A 19,588-nucleotide genomic window follows, 5' to 3' on the forward strand; every position below is an offset into this window, starting at 1 on the left:
GGTTCTATAGCCATATAAATAAGAAAAAACTAAGAAAGAAGTGGGGCCGCTAAACACTGAGGATGGAGTGGAGGTTAAGGATAATCTAGGCATGGCCCAATATCTAAACAAATACTTTGCCTCAGTCTTTAATAAGAATAAGTCTTTAATAAAGAGGATCTTAGGGATAATGGTAGCATGACAAATGGGAATGAGGATATGGAGGTAGATAGTACCATATCTGAGGTAGAAGTGAAACTCAAACAGCTTAATGGGACTAAATCAGGGGGGCCCAGATAATCTTCATCCAAGAATATTAAAGGAATTGGAACCTGAAATTGCAAGCCCATTAGCAAAAATTTTTAATGAATCAGGAGTTGTACCATATGATTGGAGAATTGCTAATATAGTTCCTATTTTTAAGAAAGGAAAAAAAACATGATCCAGGTAACTACAGGCCTGTTAGTTTGACATCTGTAGTATGCAGGGTCCTGGAAAAAATTTTGAAGGAGAAAATAGTTAAGGACATTGAAGTCAATGGTAAATGGGACAAAATACAACATGGTTTTACAAAAGGTAGATCGTGCCAAACCAACCTGATCTCTCTCTTTGAGAAAGTAACAGATTTTTTTAGACAAAGGCAATGCAGTGGATCTAATTTACCTAGATTTCAGTAAGGCATTTGATCCTGTGCCACATGGGGAATTATTAGTTAAATTGGAAAAGATGGGGATCAATATGAACATCAAAAGGTGGATAAGGAATTGGATAAAGGGGACACTACAATGGGTCCTACTGAAAGGCAAACTGTCAGGCTGGAGGGAGGTTACTAGTGGAGTTCCTCAGGGACCAGTTTTGGGACCAATCTTATTTAATCTTTTTATTACTGACCTCGGCACAAAAAGTGGGAGTGTGCTAATAAAGTTTGCAGATGATACAAAGCTGGGAGGTATTGCCAATTCAGAGAAGGATTGGGATATACAGGAGGATCTGGATGACCTTGTAAACTGGAGTAATAGTAATAGGATGAAATTTAATAGTGAGAAGTGTAAGGTTATGCATTTAGGGATTAATAAGAAGAATTTTAGTTATAAGCTGGGGACGCATCACTTAGAAGTAACGGAGGAGGAGAAGGACCTTGGAGTATTGATTGATCATAGGATGACTCTGATCTGCCAATGTGATATGGCTGTGAAAATAGCTAATGCAGTTTTGGGATGCATCAGGAGAGGTATTTCCAGTAGGGATAAGGAGGCTTTAGTACCATTATACAAGGCACTGGTGGGACCTCACCTGGAACAGTATGTGTGCAGTTCTGGTCTCCCATGTCTAAGAAGGATGAATTCAAACTGGAACAGGTACAGAGAAGGGCTACTAGGATGATCCAAGGAATGGAAAACTTGTCTTATGAAAGGAGACTCAAGGAGCTTGGCTTATTTAGCCTAACTAAAAGAAGGTTGAGGGGAGATATGATTGCCCTCGATTAATATATCAGAGGGATAAATACCGGAGAGGGAGAGGAATTATTTAAGCTCAGCACCAATATGGACACAAGAACAAATGGGTATAAACTGGCCACCAGGAAGTTTAGACTTGAAATTAGACGAAGGTTTCTAACCATCAGAGGAGTGAAGTTTTGGAATAGCCTTCCAAGGGAAGCAGTGGGGGCAAAAGATCTATCTGGCTTTAAGATTCTACTTGGTAAGTTTTATGGAGAAGATGGTATGATGGGATAATGTGATTTTAGTAATTAATTGATCTTTAAATATTCAGGGTAAATAGGCCTAATCCCCTGAGATGGGATATTAGATGGGTGGGATCTGAGTTACCCAGGAAAGAATTTTCTGTAGTATCTGGCTGGTGAATCTTGCCCATATGCTCAGGATTTAGCTGATCGCCATATTTGGGGTTGGGAAGGAATTTTCCTCCAAGGCAGATTGGAGAGGCCCTGGAGGTTTTTCGCCTTCCTCTGTAGCATGGGGCACGGCTCGCTTGAGGGAGGATTCTCTGCTCCTTGAAGTCTTTTTAAACCATGATTTGAGGACTTCAATAGCTCAGACATAGGTGAGGTTTTTTTTTTGTAGGAGCGGGTGGGTGAGATTCTGTGGCTTGCATTGTGCAGGAGGTTGGACTGGATGATCAGAGTGGTCCCTTCTGACCTTAGTATCTATGAATGAAAAAATATAAATGCTGACTATGTAATCTGCCTGTAAACATAGGTAGTTTCACTGTTTTTTGCGTAAAGTAATAACTTAAAATATAAAGATGCATTATTTCATCCAGGAAACAAAGTGCTATTTTAGATCTTCCCTTCAATGCTCTTTGCAATGGAAGCACCTATAGGAAGTGCAAGTGTATGTAGGAGGTGACCCAGGCTGAGACTTGATGTTTCAGTGCCTCAGTTTGACACTATGCCCTGATTTTCAGAAACTGCTGAGTTTCCATCCTCTGCAAATCAAACCCAATTATAGGTATCTTAAGTTGCACATTGAAAATTACTAGTCACTTTTGAAAACTGTGCAGATAGAATTTAGGTATGGTTGCTTTGCATATGTAAATGTAGGACTTTCTTATAGAAAAGTATGCATTTTTTTTTTAATCTTCTGAGTCTTTGAAATTGTGGCTACTTAGCCACCATTACTATTGCAGAGTCCTATAGATTGGGATTCATGTTGTAAAACTTAAACTTGAATTCTGGCTGAGTGGATGGGCTTATATTTAATTATTCCTGAATCACCTGTCTTCATCCCAAGCTCACCATGACTGGCAGTGAAGATGACAGGGGTGAGGTACATTAACCCAGTTTTTCCTTTTTTATCTCTGGAGCCATAATAGATCAAATTACAGTTGGTCAAAATTGGTGCTTAGTGGTAGGGGGAAGATTGCACTACCTTTAGCTGTGCTAGGGTTATACAAAAGAATCCAGGCCCAGCTCCACAAAGTCAACTCCAATGCAGTTGTTGACCCAAACATAGTGGTTTCAATGGAAGTCAGAAGTCTAAATACCATCGTGGATCTGGGCTGTAGGGTCCAGAATGTTAAGCTAATGCTTGTGAGGAGAAATGAATAGCCCTAGGGGGAGGAATGAATAAAACAGGAGGTGGCCTTCTGAAACCCTAGTTTTGTTTGTTTGGGATTGTGCCACACAGACTTCAGGCACTAAGTTGAAGACAAGTTCAAATCACCCTCAGTTAGGATTTTTTAAAGTTGTATCCTTGTAGGGGGGAAGGGAGGAGAATGTCCCTTTCTCCTTTCAGAGCTTCTTCATGGTGGTTCTTGTGATCAATTCACTAGAGGAGAAATACTAGAACCATAAAGAACTTTAAATATTTATTTTTTTAAAAATGTATTCTATTTACAATCTGCAAGTAAAAATCTGTATACAGTTAAAAAATCATGTACAATATGGCTTCACACATGAAAGTTAGCTCTGAGTGGCCACTTGTGGAGCATTGCAAGGATATGATGCAATCTTTCAAAGATCTCTATATAAAAGGCTATTGTCTGTGAGATATACATTACTGTGCCTTATGAGAATTAAAGTAGTGTGGATGGAAGGCATGAAACCATAGCCTTTCATCAGTGGTAAATTTGCCCAGAAACACTTCAGTTATTTATTCATCTGGTTCTCTCAGAGCAAGACATCTTCCATTTAAGTTGAGACTTAAATACCAGAACACTACTGTCCAATGGTCTGAGGTAAATGCTTTGCAAAGGATATTCCTTTATGGGAGGCAGCTGTACAAAAAGTTAGGTGTGTGAATTAAGACTGTTAGCCACTTAGTGCACCTTAAAGCTAGGCAGAGGTCTTTATGGTACTGGCATTTCCATTTTAAAACAGAAAAATGTATAATGTCCTAGTTTACCACTTTCTGTTTATAAAGTGTTGCCTTATATCTTAAGAAGAGTTTATCTCCTGCTCCCCAAGCAACTGGAACAGCAAGCTTTAGTGCTGATTGAGCCTGTTGCCTGCCCTGGTGAAAACACACTTGACTAAGGCAGTGGTGGGCAACCTGTGGCTTGTCAGGGTAATCCACTGGCGGGCCACAAAACAGTTTGTTTACATTGACTGTCCGTGGTTCCTGGCCAACAGGAGCTGCGGAAAGCCACAGGGACATGTGGCTGCTGCTTCCTGCAGCACGCTTTGGCTGGGAATGGCCAATTGCAGCCCCTGGGAGCTGCGGGTGGCAGTAACTGCGGACAGTCAATATAAACAAACTGTCTCGCGGCCCGCCAGCTGTCCACCACTGCTCTAAGATCTGCCATTCACTATAAGTTAGCCCCTAGACAATCACTGTCTGAACTTCCACCTCCCCTTCCTGGGAGGCTATCACAAACTCTCCTACATGCTCCATTATTTCAATATCCTCTGATGCAACCATTGTCACAGTTGCTTCTTCTGTCTCAATGCTACCCTCTGTTGTCAGCACAGCTCCTTCTCCAATAGCCGAAGCCAGTGTCATGGCAACCTGCTCTGTAAGACTTTCTGGTGTTGCTATGGTGATAGTGTCTGCAGTGTCAGTAGTTACTTCAGAGTTTTCTGCCACTGTAACATTCTGCACGATGATCTGGTGGCCAGAGTTTGCTTGATTTACTATTTGCTGCACAACCTTCATAATGTGACTGTCAACCTAAGTTAAGAAAAAAGTTTATTAATAATCCAGACAATTACTCTTATTCAGTGTATTGTGCTTACTACTGCCCAGCTACAACTGTAACTGCAGCCTGGTAGCTTTTTAGTGAGGTAATATGAACAATTAAATAGGTTCAGATGAATTCAAATGTTTATTGAAGGTATGGCATCTTAGTGAGTGAGATAGCTGGAGTACTTCACATCTCATCTCACTAGAAAATGGCTGGTATTTGAGGAAGAAGCAGTTTGTATAATGAAGTCAAAACAAGTTATTTTTAAAAATTGCTAAACTAGCATGAGGATGTCACATCCAGGTTCTCAAATACCAGAGTGATGGCCTCAGTGTAAGAACTTAATGAACCACAATTTGTTACGATGTGTCCAGCAGGAGACTAGCCAGCCTCTCACTTTAACTTTGCAGTTCCAACCAGGAAGTTGAACCAAACCTGAACACTGGTTCAGAGAGGTTTTTTTGAGTAAACTGAATCCAAAAACCCCTAAACTGGTAACTTGTTCCAAACTGGTTGAGTAATCAAATGCTAAGGGACATCTCTGTAATCTTTTGGGAGTGCTGAGGAAGGGTATGCCTCTCTGCTCCAACCCTAAAGAGAGTGGGGAGGCAGAGACACTACACTTTCCAGGAAGCCATTGGAAGAGGAGAATGGGAGAGAAGGGTTCAGGTACTGGTAGTTCTCCTGGCTGTTATGCCTAAATAGGACTAATCGGGGGGGAAAGAACTACAACTTCCAGAACACCTCAATCACCTCCTGCTGAGTGCTTGTTCCTCCTATGCAAGTCAGCATAGAAAGGATATTTTCTGGCCTGAAATTCACTTTGTACATGACATAAGAGTGACCACACTGGGTCAGACCAAAGATTCATCTAGCCCAGTAGCCTGTCTTCTGACAGTGGTCAGTGACAGGTGCCCCAGAGAGAACGAACAGAACAGGGAATCAAGTGATCCATTCCGTCGCTCATTCCCAGCTTCTGTCACCTTAACAATCAATTATGACTGACAGAGGTCTGGAGGATGTTGTACTAGTGAATGCAAATAACTTGTTTAAAAGTTTTTCTACAGTGAAAAATATTTCATTGTATTTCTTTTGCTAGGAGTCACAGTGCAAGCATAAGTGTGAGACATTAACCTACAGGAAACATATTGAACTAGTTCAAAGTAGCTGAACTGGTTATTGAACCATCATTTTAGGTTAGTGTTTGAACTGGAACTCAACTGCAGAGTTAAGAAATAATGATAATTCCAACCAGAATTGAATCAAATTTAACTCCTTCATTCCAACTATGATTTTCTTGGTTTTAGTACACTTGGTGAAATTAAGAGAACGGTAAGTTTCACAAAGATCTTATGGTGTTAATGTGAAGTCCTCACTTATTCAGTATATACACGGCCATAAAGCCCAGTCTGAAAAACTAAATATTGTTGGAGAAGAAAGCTAGCTAGGTTTTGGTATACTTAGTGTGGCTTTCAGGCATTGTATCCACAGTGTGTAATGGACAGCAAGATCCAAAAGGAGCATCATAATTGGCAGCCTACCTCGTGTCTTGTTCCCTCTATTATTTCAGTAGCTTCACTGGTCTCCATTTCTTCAGTAGCAGTCTGGAAAGAGACAGCAAAAGATTGCTAAAGAATGCTATAATGGATCTTGTTTGTGAGAAGCTTTGTAACAGGAGTGTGGGATCCCTTTCAACATTCTTGTTCTTCTGCTGCTATGACCTGTCTTTCTCAAGGAGGCAGCCGTATGTAGTTCCCTCCAGGTCTTATAAGTTTCTCAAGTGATGCAGGGTGCGCTCCTCTTAGAGACACAGCATCCTTTCGCCATAGCACCCTGTGGACTGATGAACTCTTCTCTGCTATTTATTGCATTACAGGTGAGCAATGCACAGAACTGTGCAGGCATTTAGTTACAGCACAGGTTTCAGTGGAACACAAGGACGCCTTCCTATCTGCCCTTCCTTATCCACTTGTTACTACCAGCCTGGTATAGTGGATTACCTCAATGATGTATTCCTGAGTATCTGCCACCACTGAAGAAAATTCTACTAGAACAGTATGAGGATCTTCAGAAATAACTGTTGCCGCTAAGTTGTCAGCTGATTGACTTTCCTCAGAAACCATCACTTCTTCAACCTCTTTCAATGCAAGAAGGCAGCCACCTGAATGATATTTCAGGAATGTCAAGAGAAACAAGGATTTTCATACCCAAAATCAAATGCTAGGTCCCACCTAATAAGACTTTTTATGGGCTACTGCTAGGTGGAAGCTAGCAGCAGTTCTGTAGTCTCTCCCTATCCCCACCAAAGATTTTGGCCCAAATTTTAGACTCCAAGACATGCTACGTTGGAAACTAGAATCCAGCCTCAAATAATACAATGGAATTACTAGGAACATACAAGAGTTTGAGTGCTTAAATCAGATAGGACTTCAAAAGTCTTGCCCAATAAGAATAGAGGGGATGAAAGAAGGCCAGTACGGGGTGCCGGTAAGAAGTGGCTGCTGATACTGGCCTGTACGCAGCCAACATTAAAGCGCTACCGTGGCAGCGCTTTAACATTGCTGTCCATTTCCCTCTCCAAATCAGCAGCCCTGCCCTGAGGAACCCTGCGGGCAGGGCCACTGATGGGGAGTCGGGGAAAGAGGCAGTGATGTTTAAGGAGCGTACTTTTGCTGTGGCAGCATTTGGTAATTGCCCCTTTTGCCCCCTCCCAAGCCACTGCCAACAGGGGGAAGGGACAGCTGCCCCAGGGCTGGCCATTGAAACAGGCCTGGGGCTCCCAGCTGCTGCTGCTACCACAAGCAGAGGCCAGAACCCTGGGCCCTTTAAATTGCCACCAGGGTCCTAGGCCGCATGGGCCAGACAGTGCGGATGGGCAGGCTGGGGGATGCTGACCCCCTAGCTGGGCCCCTGTACAGGTAAATGCTTAAATGTTACTTTCACCCCTGAGAATAGACCCAAGATTCCTTGATATCCCTCATAAGCAGCCAGGCCATTGTACCAGTATACGATCCAGCATCTTTATGTTCCTAGCAAAGCTGTAACTATTCTCTGGAAGCATTATATGCCAACATGATTTTAGAACATATTTAGTATATATAAAGAACAAGAAGTGTGACTCAATGGGTGCTGATCCAGTCAACCACGTAAATATTTACAAGTGTTCTGAATATTAGTATTTGCCCAGCAGACCATAGCAGCTTCAACTATACACAGCACACCCCTTTATGGCATTTCACAGAAAAAGGTAGAAAGATAATGGACAATTTCACTTGTCAAAAACAAGTGTAGAGTTAGATTTCACATTTAATTTTACAGAACATAAAATGTAAGCAGTTGTTGGCACCTGGCACTTCTATTGTGTTTTAATCCCTTTCATGTTGGGAGGCAGGTGAACTTGCATTAGTTTATGAAGACACCTGTTTTTTCTAGCCTCACCTAAAGCCTTGGAGAATGTAACAATTTCAGGACAAAATAGCCAAACCCATATTGTGAGATTCAGGGTGGAAGCTGTATGGAAGAGAGGATCTCTCCCCTTTCAAATGCTGCATTTTACAGATCATGGAAGCTAGAGTTTGAAACACAAATAGTTCAGTGTTTTTGCCTCTGTCAGACTTAACACATCAATGAATTTGATTTCACTGGTTTTCAACTTTTAATTATTGTTCTACTAGATGAATGGAGCAGCTCTTGCTATCCATAAACCAGTTCTCTTACTTATCAGCGTTGCTTTTGGGTGGAAGGGTGAATGTAGAAGGGCTTCATTTAGTAGAATAAATGTTGCACCTTTTGATGCCACTCAACAGCAGGTAAACAATCAACAGCTTATGGGAAAGGTACCTAGAACCCATTCAAACAAGACTGGTCTATCAGCCATTGAATTAGCTTAGTGTGACTTGAGGAGGCCTTGCTGTCACACTAATCTGAGAAGTTTACTGTTACATGGAGTCATACAAAATGATCACTAAGATTCAGCCTCAGCAGGGCAGGTGACCCAAATCAAGCCACAAGAGAATCCCACCATAGACAGATGCCTCCCTATCTCACCTTTGGTTTTTAAGTGCCTGTTAAGAGTGCCATGCTCTGCGAACCCACGTCCACACTTGTAACATTTGTATGGCTTTTCGCCCGTGTGGTGACGGATGTGACGAACCAACGAGCCCTTCTCCCGAAAGCCCCGGTTGCAGAACTGGCAGGTGTAGGGCTTCTCTTCCAAGTGAGTGCGGAAATGAACCTGCTGGGCATTCTGCAGCAGAAAGTGGATACAATGGAAGAGTGACTGATAGGAACCACTTAAACAGCCTCTCAAGAGTATTCTAGTTCTGACTTTGGAACAGACACCTCTGAGGTTTTCCTCTCTGCCAAGGCAGGAATATGCCTCTGCCACAGGTATGACACAGATTATTCCTGAACGAGGAAACAGCTCCCACTATTTCTCTATGAGAGATGAACTGCAAGGCCATTGTATCTAACAACAGGATCCTTTAGTTCTGGAACAGCTGAAGATCGCTAACTAAAAACAGATAAAAACTGCATTCCCTACAGTGCATTAGAAGTCAGTTACAGAATGTCTATAAGGAGGCAGACATTGGTCCAGTGTGCTAACCGCAGCCTATACCTAGCACTTCAGAGGTAACTGCATCGTACTGTTTCTGAAGGCAAACTTCATTCCCCAGAGGTGATTAACTTATGCTTGTTCATAGCAACTGATATCTTTAACTGTCATATTTGGCAAAGAAAAAGTCAGTTCACATAGCAACTAATTTTTTTCTAACAAATCTGCTAACTATTTGCCTTTTACCACTCTCAAGCAGCACAGGCTGTCCATCCAGAACAGGAGGGAATTTTCTCAAACTTGTTTGATTCTTACCCCTCACTTCAAGTCCCTCATTCTTGTATCACTGGATCTTAAAACAATTTAAAAATTTTAAGCATTTCAGTTCCCTGTTAGACAAAGCCTGTTAACTTTCCACAGAGCATGACTTTGGGGAGCAAAGATCTGCAGGCAAGAGTGTTTTGGAAAGATGCACCTACCTTTGTTTTGTATCTCTTGCCACACTTTGGACAGGAATATGGCCGCTCATCTGAGTGCACCCTCTTGTGTCCCTTCACATGCGCGATGGTCTTGTAGAGCTTGCCACACTCACCACAACGGAAGCGCCGCTCATTGACATGCACTTCTTGGTGCTTTTTCAACAGGTAGCCTTTCATGAACTCCTTACCACACTCCTCGCATTTAAACACTTTGTAACCTAGAGGGAGACGCATCTTAGACCACAAGCAACAGCAGCACAAGGGAATTCTGAAATAGTTATTGCACCAAAGTAATAATGTTGTTATAGCATGTCTGACCAGAGGGACTAGATGGCACAGGGGAGTTTATGTAAGATGATGTGGTGCTTCTCCCCTTCAGAGCCCTGATTCAAACCAAGATCAGGTTTATAATGGTTCCGATGGTACTATCTAATGGCTATTTTGTGTCTTACATGAAGCAAATCTGGTCTCAAACCAATTCCCAGTACTTCTGCCCAAATCAGAGATCAACCAATTCGCACTCGTCAGCAGCATCAGAGCCAAGAAGACTGAAGTCCATCTGTCCCTGCATTTTAATAGCACTCCCTCCACAGCAAGGCAATGTGTATGCATGTAGCAGGAACATTTGTCCTGCTGCTAACTCTGCCGTACCTTTTATGTGGCTAAAATGAAAGACTTTCTACAGAAGGCCATTCTTCTACTCGCTTTGGAGTATAGCGGGGAAATGATTTTCCCATAATAAGCATTAATAATGGATAATAAATATGGGGTCTTCTCCATTCTCTTAATTCTAGTAGCTGCCTCTTCATTACAGGATACAGCTCAAAAATTGTACTTGTTTGCTTTTAAAACAAGTCAAGGAGCTGTTCCAGCCACTCATAGATCTGGTCTCTCTTCAATCTTTTCCCTGTTCATCTAGAATCCAGCTCATGTTCCTTACAGTAGTGGGGGGAAGTTTGTGTGGAAGAGCTGTCACCTCTGCACCTCCTGAAATATGGAGCTGCTTTTGCATTTTTTAACCTAGACTTTACATCACTTTCAGATACATAGATATTAAGGTCAGAAGGGACCATTATGATCATCTAGTCTGACCTCCTGCACGATGCAGGCCACAGAATTTCACCCACGCACTCCTGCAATAAATCTCTCACCTATGTCTGAGCTATTGAAGTCCTCAAATCATGGTTTAAAGACTTCAAGGAGCAGAGAATCCTCCAGCAAGTGACCCGTGCCCCATGCTACAGAGGAAGGCAAAAAACCTCCAGGACCTCTTCCAGTCTGCCCTGAAGGAAAATTCCTTCCCGACCCCAAATGTGGTGATCAGCTGAACCTTGAACATATGGGCAAGACTCACCAGCTAGACATCCAGGAAAGAATTCTCGGTAGTAACTCAGATCCCACCCCATCTAAATCTCAGCGGAAGTCTCTTAATTGTTCTGATCTCCATTTCTCCATTAGTGTTTTAAACGCTAATTGAATCTGCATGCAGTTGTGGAATAAAGTTTGCCCAACAAATGCTATACAAACAGTTCAGATATGTACATTTTAGAGAACAGCATTTGTAGTAGGCTTACCTAAATGTCCTTTGATGTGTATTTCAAGGGAAACAGACCCACTGAAGACTTCACTACAGTGAGGGCAAACATAACTTTTGTATCCATTTGTTTCTGTATCGGTCTATTGAAATTAAATATCATAATATAAGTGCCTTTTCCATACAGTATGTGGAATCAATATTCCTAATCAAAATTCTAAGCTAAATGCCCTTTGATTTAAAGACAAGAAAAGTCAAGTTATCAAAGAAGCAGATGGTGCTAACACTGAAAGTTCTAATGCACAAAAAATATTACACTCTGCTGGTCACTATGCTGATACATAGTGCACAAATACTAAAAGTGTAGTTACACTGAAGCTAATGCCTAAGATGCTCACATGGGCTGTTAGGAATCACATGTATTTCCTGTAGAAAAGAAAACAAGCTAATTGATAAAAGCACATGATGCAAACAAACATACAGTCTCTACTTGCTCTACTTCAACACACTGTTCCCCACACTGCTCTTCTTCCGCTTCCATCTCTTCATTTTCTAGTTCTTCTGTAGCAGCCACACCAGGTTCATCTGATTTTTGCATCTCCTCCACAGTAACTTTTTCTATCACAATCCCAGAATTCCTCATGGCCTGCCTCAGCAAGTTCTCATTGTTCACTTCCCATTCACATGGTAGATCCTCAGGATTTGATGGCTAAAGAAAATCAAATACTCAGATGATAAGAACAGCAGATGTGAAGTCAGCTTTTTAGACAAAAGAACTCTGGGTATTCCAGTGCTTGTCACCAGGGTGACCGGTTCTGTGATCTCAGATACCAGAAAGCAAAAGAGATGTGTCTGCTTTGGAGAAGTCCTAGAGCTTGAGAAACTCCAGTTGAAAGGATACTTTCCAGCCTTTCACTTGGAGTCTAACCTCAGGGAGTGGCCATAAAATATGGCCATTTTAGGTCACTCAAGAAGTATACTAGACATCACTGATCCCAGAAACATGACAGATCACATTTTTGATTTTATAACGGAGACTGTAAACTCCACTACCAGATGCTCTCGTATGGTCTTTTCAGATAACCTACACAGCCATTTTTTTTCTTTGAACATGCAGGCTGTTTTCCTATATCGGGAGTAATCAACCTATGGCGAGCTGATTTTCAATGGCACTCACACTGCCTGGGTCCTGGCCACCAGTCCAGGGGGCTCTGCATTTTAATTTAATTTTAAATGATGCTTCTTAAACATTTTAAAAACCTTATATACTTTACATACAACAATAGTTTAGTTATATATTGAAGACTTACAGAAAGAGTCCTTCTAAAAACGCTAAAATGTATTACTGGCACGCAAAACCTTAAATTAGAGTGAATAAATGAAGACTTGGCACCACTTCTGAAAGGCTGCCGACCCCTGTCCTATCTGCTTTTGAGATCAGTTTCACAGCATGGGCAGGAAAAGCATCCTTACCCTTATTTACACTTGGCTTATTAGCTTCTTTTAAGTTTCATATTCACATCAACGTTAGTAAATAAGACATTAGTAGCACCACAGACTTTTGTTTCTCCCCAAGCAAGAGGCTATATTGACAACCAGATGCCCTACCATTCTCAGTCCTATAAAGCAGTGGTCTCCAAAGTGGGGTGCACGCAGCAGAAAGAGCACCACTGAAGGAGCGTTGCTGGCACGGCAGTAGCTCGGCTCTCCCTGCTCTGTCTTCGGTGGCACGCTGTCGGCAGCTTTTTTTTTTTTTTTTTTGGGCACGTCCCTAGAGCTGCCCCTGGGGATGCACGATCCAAAAGGTTTGGAGACCACTGCTATAAAGAACCCTTCAGCAGCATGAGCTATGTTGTTATTTTCAAGAGTTTAGAATATATGCCATCTAGTATTGGAACTGAAGTTCTACAGGAAAGGAAGCTACTGAACATAAAATTCAAATTAGTCTATACAAGCCCTGTGTGGACCTTCCTGAGTAAGTCCTCTTTATAGTCCTCTCCTTTTGAGTGTGTCCTTGGAACTGATGGGAAGGTGAATTTAAGTGAGTAATGCTGCCTTCCAACTCAAGAGCCCTGGCCAAGGAATAGCAATTCTGCTTCTTTGCATAAAATATGCAAAGGGTATCCAACAGAAAAACACTCACCTCTTGATCCAAGGATTTTGCATCAACAACAGGAAGCTCCTGCATTTGGACATGGACTTCATGAAGGACATTGCCTTTTGCATCTGTTAATAGGTGAATCACAGGAGTCTCAATTGATTCACTTGCTATAGGTGAAACAGTCTCTGTGTTTGAACTACAGGATTCTTCAAGAAAAGAAGCACAGGATTAAACAACCACTCTAGTTCTGAGTGTGAAGCTAAACCCTATTTACAGCCACTTGACCTAATTCTACTTCAGTGTATCTAGAAATATTAACCTCTGGCTGAAGGACTGCTTTTTTGCATTTACCCTGTGTAATTCTTTTCAAGCATTGTTCCATACAATGAAATCCAGCATTTTGCAGATGGATACATTTCAACACTAATTTCCATGTCAATTTTGTGATTATAATGGTCTTAGTGCCAGATTCTCAAATAAATCTTTCAATCTATGATCCGTATTTACTCGTCCATGGCATGACTCTGTCCATGTGCACTCTAGATTGATTGGTTCGCTATCTTTCTTAAAAAAAAAAAAAAAAAACGGGAGCCAGATTGCCTGTCCCCCCCACCACACACACACACACAAAATATAAAAAAAAATAAGGAAAATGTCATTTGAATGCCAGGAACATCATGTGACCTACACTTTGTTTGATGCATGACATGCATTTGCTATTTCACTGACCTGTTGGCAGTTCATCTTTGCTAACAACTATTTCTTTGCTCACATTGAAACGGATTTTTTCGGTGCAAGGTGTCAAAGATTTCAGATGCCGTGTCAAAGCTCCTGATTCCCTGAAGCTTTTCCCACACTTCTTGCATTTGTAAGGTCGCTCATCTTGACAAAGTAAGAGAAAGCATGAATCATTACACCAAATAAATATTAACTCCATCCAAAAATTTTCACTTGATTAAACATACTTCTAATACAGCATTTCCCAACCCTTTGGGGCAAGTGTAGTTGCCTGTGCCCACTACCTTCCATCCAATTACATGCACTATCTGCAATGGCAAGAGTTTTTGAAACTGGGCTTCTGAGCAGACCCAACACCATGGGATTTAGACTGCATTCAGCTCAATGCAAGGTGGAAAATAGTGGAGTATTTCAGCTCATCATTTAAGGCAAGATGGAGGAGCCAAGTACAGCCCAGTCCAACAATTAGGAACCACTATACTAAAACAGCATCTTACCTGTGTGACGCCGGTGGTGTCGAATGAGAGACCCCTTTGTCCTAAATGACGTTCCACATAATTTACATTCATAGTCCTTCCTGCTACTATGAGTGATCATATGAGCTTTAAGGATACTGGCCTAGAAAATGAGTTGATTTTAAAAAAATGAGTAGCAATGTTCCTTTATTAGTTGTTTTACATTTGAACAAATCAAAGACATTCAGGAACACTCACACTATTAATAAAAAAATCCAACTGTAGAACTGCTAGAATGTTGAGAAAAAACACAAAGTTCCAGCCATTACCAGGATTAAAGAAGTGCTTGTATGATTAAATTTACAATTGAAGATAATGGACATGTTGGAATGTAGCCTAATGCAGAACTACATCAGTTATATAATCCTTCCTGCTTCAGGGCTTAAGCCAATTACTACAGTTAAGAAGCAGCTTCACCTGCAAATTATTCCATGATTGTCCATTATAGAAGTTTCACACTTTCCTCACTGGCCACTATCAGAGACAGTGTAGTAGACAAAGATAATGGTCCACTGGTGTGATCTAGTATGGCAATTCCTTTGTAGACAGTAATTAAAGTTTTATCATGAATGTCCAATTTGACTGACTGGCACTAGTTTTGAAATGAGGTCAATCTCCACATAAGATTATGTAGATAGAAAACTCATTTCCTACAAGTCTGAAGAGATCATGATGCACAACTGTCCTAAAAGATTTGAGCATATGAACATTACAAAAGTAGACTGTAAAGCTACCAGCTCCATAACTTACTGTTTTAAACGTCTTGTGGCATAACTCACACACATATCGACCTTCTTTATTAACCAGCAGCTTAACCCTGATCAGCTCTGTGGAGCCATTTTGTTCCATGTCATCAGGGCTGCCCTGCCCTTCAGTGATCTCACCATCAATCTGCCCATTTGGGTTTTCAAACACTTGTTCTCCTGTGACAATGACTTCTTTGATGTGCCCGCTACCTGGGAAAATGATATGAAGACAGCTACATTCTTTACATAACACAGGTTCACATGACTCAATGGATTCAATCTTTTAGAATATCAAGTAGTGGAAAGAAAAGAAGCAGGTGACTAAACACAAATGGTATATGCCAGAGTCAATATTGACTGATCATGGAACTCTGTATTGCATTTTCAAAGTCATTCTAAAAGGTGTTAGAGCTCAGGATGGATGTTCTCTGAAGTGGAGTTTTAAATCTATGTAAAATACATAATAAATACACTCAAGTTAGAGTTGGAAAGGTGCCTTGCAGGATTTCCATTCATCATGGTAGCTGCAGAGATTTAGTATGCTCCCTTGGTTCTACCAACCCCAAAGCTCAGGAGCCACACACAGATTCCTATGTGACAGTTTAACACATTGTCTCAACCACCAGACTAGTCAACAAGGCCTTTTTTAATCTGAACTACGACAGGGATGTCATCTCACATAACCTTTGAAAGTAAATACCACAATCATTTGAGTTGGAAGGGACCTGTAACTAAGTGGTCTGCAGCATGGATTTATTTTGTACAGAAAATAGGCAATACAGTGCAAGCCAAAACCAGTTACACTGCAGAGACACTAAAACAAAAAGTTGTACTTCTGCCAAACCACATTAGACAGGGATGGAGTGATTATGGACCAAATGGAAAACTGACAGGGAAAGAGTTCATTTCAGACTTTCTAACTGAGTACAGCTTCAATAGAAAAAAGTATTTTGTAATTATGTTTCTTCTAGAGGACCTATCAATTTACTAAAATGAATACATGCAGAAATGAATAATGGAAGTAAGGTTTCAGAAACATTAATGTCTTTATTTTAACAAAAAATATTTCCATTACTAATTATTATGGGCATTGATTAATAATTTAATGTGACTTCATTTGAACTAAAATCTAAAATTCTATTGAGAAACCATCTTCAGTTGCAGAGTTAACATCACCCCACAAGGACCTACACACACAAGTTTATTCAATTACAATTTTTGCCTCCAGTTTAGAATTCACTCCAGAAGATCCAAGTTATTTCTAGAACAGTCAAGGTCATCCTTGTGATGTACTAGAGAACTGCTGTCCAGAAAAAACTTTCTTAGGAAGTGTACACAGCAATTTTCAGACCAGAATGTGTGTATTAAAGTTATAACTCCCTAAAAACTGGAATTTGCAAAAGAAGCCATTAACTGAAAACTAGTACATGTTTTCATTGCTTAAAAAAGCACCTAAAATCTGTTTCTCCCCATATACAAAATAGAGTAAAGCTAAATCAACTCTGACAGTATACAGTATTGACTATGAAATCAAATTCTTACCGAGCTAGCGAGGGCACAACTCAAATTTACAATGCAACTCCATCTGACTAACCTTTAGAGTAAGACAATAGACTAAATGATAATAGATTACTAAAGTAACATCTGTTACATAAAAACCTCGCAACTTACCTACTATAGAAGATGCATTACTGATTTCTTCTGCTATTGAAGATGCTTCAACAACTATATGAGCAACAGTTATGGACTCCTCAACAGAAGGAATAATCTGCTGTAACAGATAATGTTTTAGTAAGAAAAGTTAAAATCATGTCTTATGTTCACTTATATTAGATTATTGTTCTAATTATTTTGAGACATGGCTGTCACCTTCTGTACTTCTTGGCTAGGAAGACTTGTTGATGTGGCAGTAATGGCTTCTTGAGTTCGTTGACAGACCTTTTGTATTTTGTGTTGTACAAATTCTTCCAAAGATGTGAACTCAGAATGGCAACGACCACACTTGTGAACATCATCTTCATCTGCAATTTAAAATGTAAGAAATTATTAGATTTGGAAGTTAACATATACAATGTTTAAGACTGTATGACAACAGCCCTTTGCCATCCAGTCTACTAATCTCCCACAATATGAAGAGAGGAAGTTAGAATTGGAGCGTGTAAGAATTAGGACTATTTCTACCCCATTAGATACATTTTTGCTCCTACAGCAGTATTTTCCTTCGGGGTCTGTAGAGGGCTATGATGTTAATTTGCTTATAGGGCAACACTATGGCATTTATGCATCACAGGGACACGGGCTGGACAGGTCATAGCAACAAGATAAGGGGCTCCAAGTTTTTGAAGCCAAGTTACATAAACACTTTGTGCAGTCTTGCAAAAGGATCATAAACATTTACCAACACACAGAACAGAGCAGAGCAGAGAATGATATTAAAAAAAAAATAAAAATCCAGTGACATGTTCCTGGCCCCCTCCCTAAAAGTGGGGTTACTCATCCCAAGAGAGTGAAAATTTACAAAGCTGCCTTACTACATAGCCCATTACAGCATTTCCCTCAATCAGCACTAACGCTCACTATCTGCCTAAGAAACCTGGAAAGGGATAGGAAACCTTAATCAGGAAATAAAACCAAAGAGACAGCCTTTGGAAGAGGACTTCTAGTGTCTAGAGAGCTGCTTTCTAGGAACACAGCAATGGCCATACTGGATCAGACCTGAGATCCATCTACTTCAGTATCCCAGCCCCAACTGTGGCCAGCATCAGATCCTTCAGAGGAAGGTGTAAGAAGCCCCCCGCCCCACATTAGGTCTCAACTGGATTCCTACTAGTTAAGAGATTAGTTTACAAGGTGAAGCATGAGGTTTAAAATCCCTTCCAAATTCGTTGTTAGCATTAACTCACATAACTCTGGATACTGTCATTTCATACAAATGTCCAGTCCTTTTTTTTTGGATCTTGCTAAATTCTTGGCCTCAACAATTTCCTGTTGCAATGAATATGCATTTCCTGAAAGATACTTCCTTTTTCAGTTTTGAATTAGCCATTTTTAAAAAATGTAATCGACTATTCTCTTGTTGTGTTGTATGACAGAGAGAACCGAAGCTCCCTGTTTGCCCCCACTAGAACATTTCTCATTTTATCAGGTCCCCTCTTATCTCCTTTCTATGGGAAATGACCCCATTTTTCCCCACGCTCTTCCAATGAGTTTTCCCAGGCCCCTAATCATTTCCATCACCCTTCCCTGCATCCCCGCCAGTTCTGCGGCTGAAGGCTTTCTAATAGTCTTTGGCTTAGTCCCCATCCCAGGCCTTAGGCAGCATAACACCATCTGCCTTTTTGGGCCGCCGCTGCCCACCGGGCAAAGGCCTCCACGGCACTGGTGACCCCCACTCCCGCCCCTGGGTGGGACACGGTGAATTCGAGGCTGCGTTTCCCTTTCCTGGGCACGGCTTCGCGTTCATCAACATGGCCCGCGTCTTGCCAGGCCCCCCCGCCGGCCCCAGCGAGCCGACACCACTCGGTCCCCGCTGCAAACGTCGGTCCCGCCCCGCTCGCCTGAGCCGCGGGCGGCAGCACGGGGCGAGCGGGGACGCTGGGAAGCGAGAGGCCGGGGCGGGCCAGGAGCCCAGCGCGGAGCGGGCCCGGGCCCCCGCCCGCCTGAGGGGCCCGGCGCGTACCCCCCGCTGCTCCCTCTGGGCCCGGGGGGGCTCCCCACCCCCTCAGCAGGCCGCGCTCGCCTCAGGCCCCGGCGGGGGGAGCGGGCCCGCCCCAGGCCCGTTACCTTCCTCGCTGAAGGGCGCCGGGAGGCTGAGGACGGCGGCGGGGCCGGCGGGCGCCTGGGCCGGGCTGGAGGCGGCCGCCGCCGCCCCCTCCTGCTCCCCGGCCGCGGCTGCCGTAAGCCCCGCCGGCCCTGCGCTCGTTGCCATCACGGCCTCCATGTCGCAACGCGCCGCACCACCAAGATGGCGGCTTTACGGCCGTGTCGTCATAACAACGGGCCGCACGCGGCAGGGGAGGGGCGGAGCCGGGGCTCGGCAGGCAATTTGGGCGGGGCACCCAGGAGCCCCGCGCCGGGGTCTCCCTCTGACAACCAGACCTCTGACCCCGCCCTGACCCTCCGGGCCCTTCATCGCCCTGAGCTCTCAGGTGACCGGTTACCGCCAGAAGCGACTAGGGGCGGGGCTCCCGGCTCGGTTAGCCAATGAGCCGCGAAGAGGGTGTGCGCCAAAACCAGTTACCCAATGAGATGTAGGGGCGGGGCTAAGGGCCCGATCAGCGTAGGTTGCGGCGCGATC

At 42.5% G+C, this 19,588-nt stretch overlaps 1 protein-coding gene across 3 annotated transcripts; it reads right to left on the reverse strand.

The window, feature by feature from the left end:
- Positions 1 to 3,296: 3,296 nt before the first annotated feature.
- E4F1 (E4F transcription factor 1) lies at positions 3,297 to 19,247 on the reverse strand. 3 transcript variants are annotated; one of them, XM_038420435.2, is made up of 14 exons: positions 19,075 to 19,247; positions 17,161 to 17,312; positions 16,963 to 17,062; positions 15,296 to 15,501; positions 14,528 to 14,648; positions 14,022 to 14,174; positions 13,335 to 13,417; positions 11,673 to 11,900; positions 11,232 to 11,334; positions 9,658 to 9,875; positions 8,671 to 8,869; positions 6,624 to 6,784; positions 6,165 to 6,227; positions 3,297 to 4,610 (listed from the first exon to the last, which is right to left on the reverse strand). In XM_038420435.2, the coding sequence occupies exons 1-14, from the start codon at positions 19,229 to 19,231 to the stop codon at positions 4,263 to 4,265; spliced, it is 2,292 nt and encodes a 763-aa protein (XP_038276363.1). In that variant the 5' UTR covers positions 19,232 to 19,247; the 3' UTR covers positions 3,297 to 4,262. The 3 variants fall into 3 exon arrangements, with proteins under 3 accessions (XP_038276363.1, XP_038276362.1, XP_038276361.1); XM_038420434.2 differs by having other exon boundaries at positions 13,335 to 13,498; positions 16,963 to 17,059; positions 19,075 to 19,246; XM_038420433.2 differs by having other exon boundaries at positions 13,335 to 13,498; positions 19,075 to 19,246.
- Between the last annotated feature and the right edge of the window lie 341 nt (positions 19,248 to 19,588).

This window comes from Dermochelys coriacea, chromosome 10, assembly GCF_009764565.3.
Source record: "Dermochelys coriacea isolate rDerCor1 chromosome 10, rDerCor1.pri.v4, whole genome shotgun sequence".
In the NCBI taxonomy this organism is placed as follows: domain Eukaryota; kingdom Metazoa; phylum Chordata; order Testudines; family Dermochelyidae; genus Dermochelys; species Dermochelys coriacea.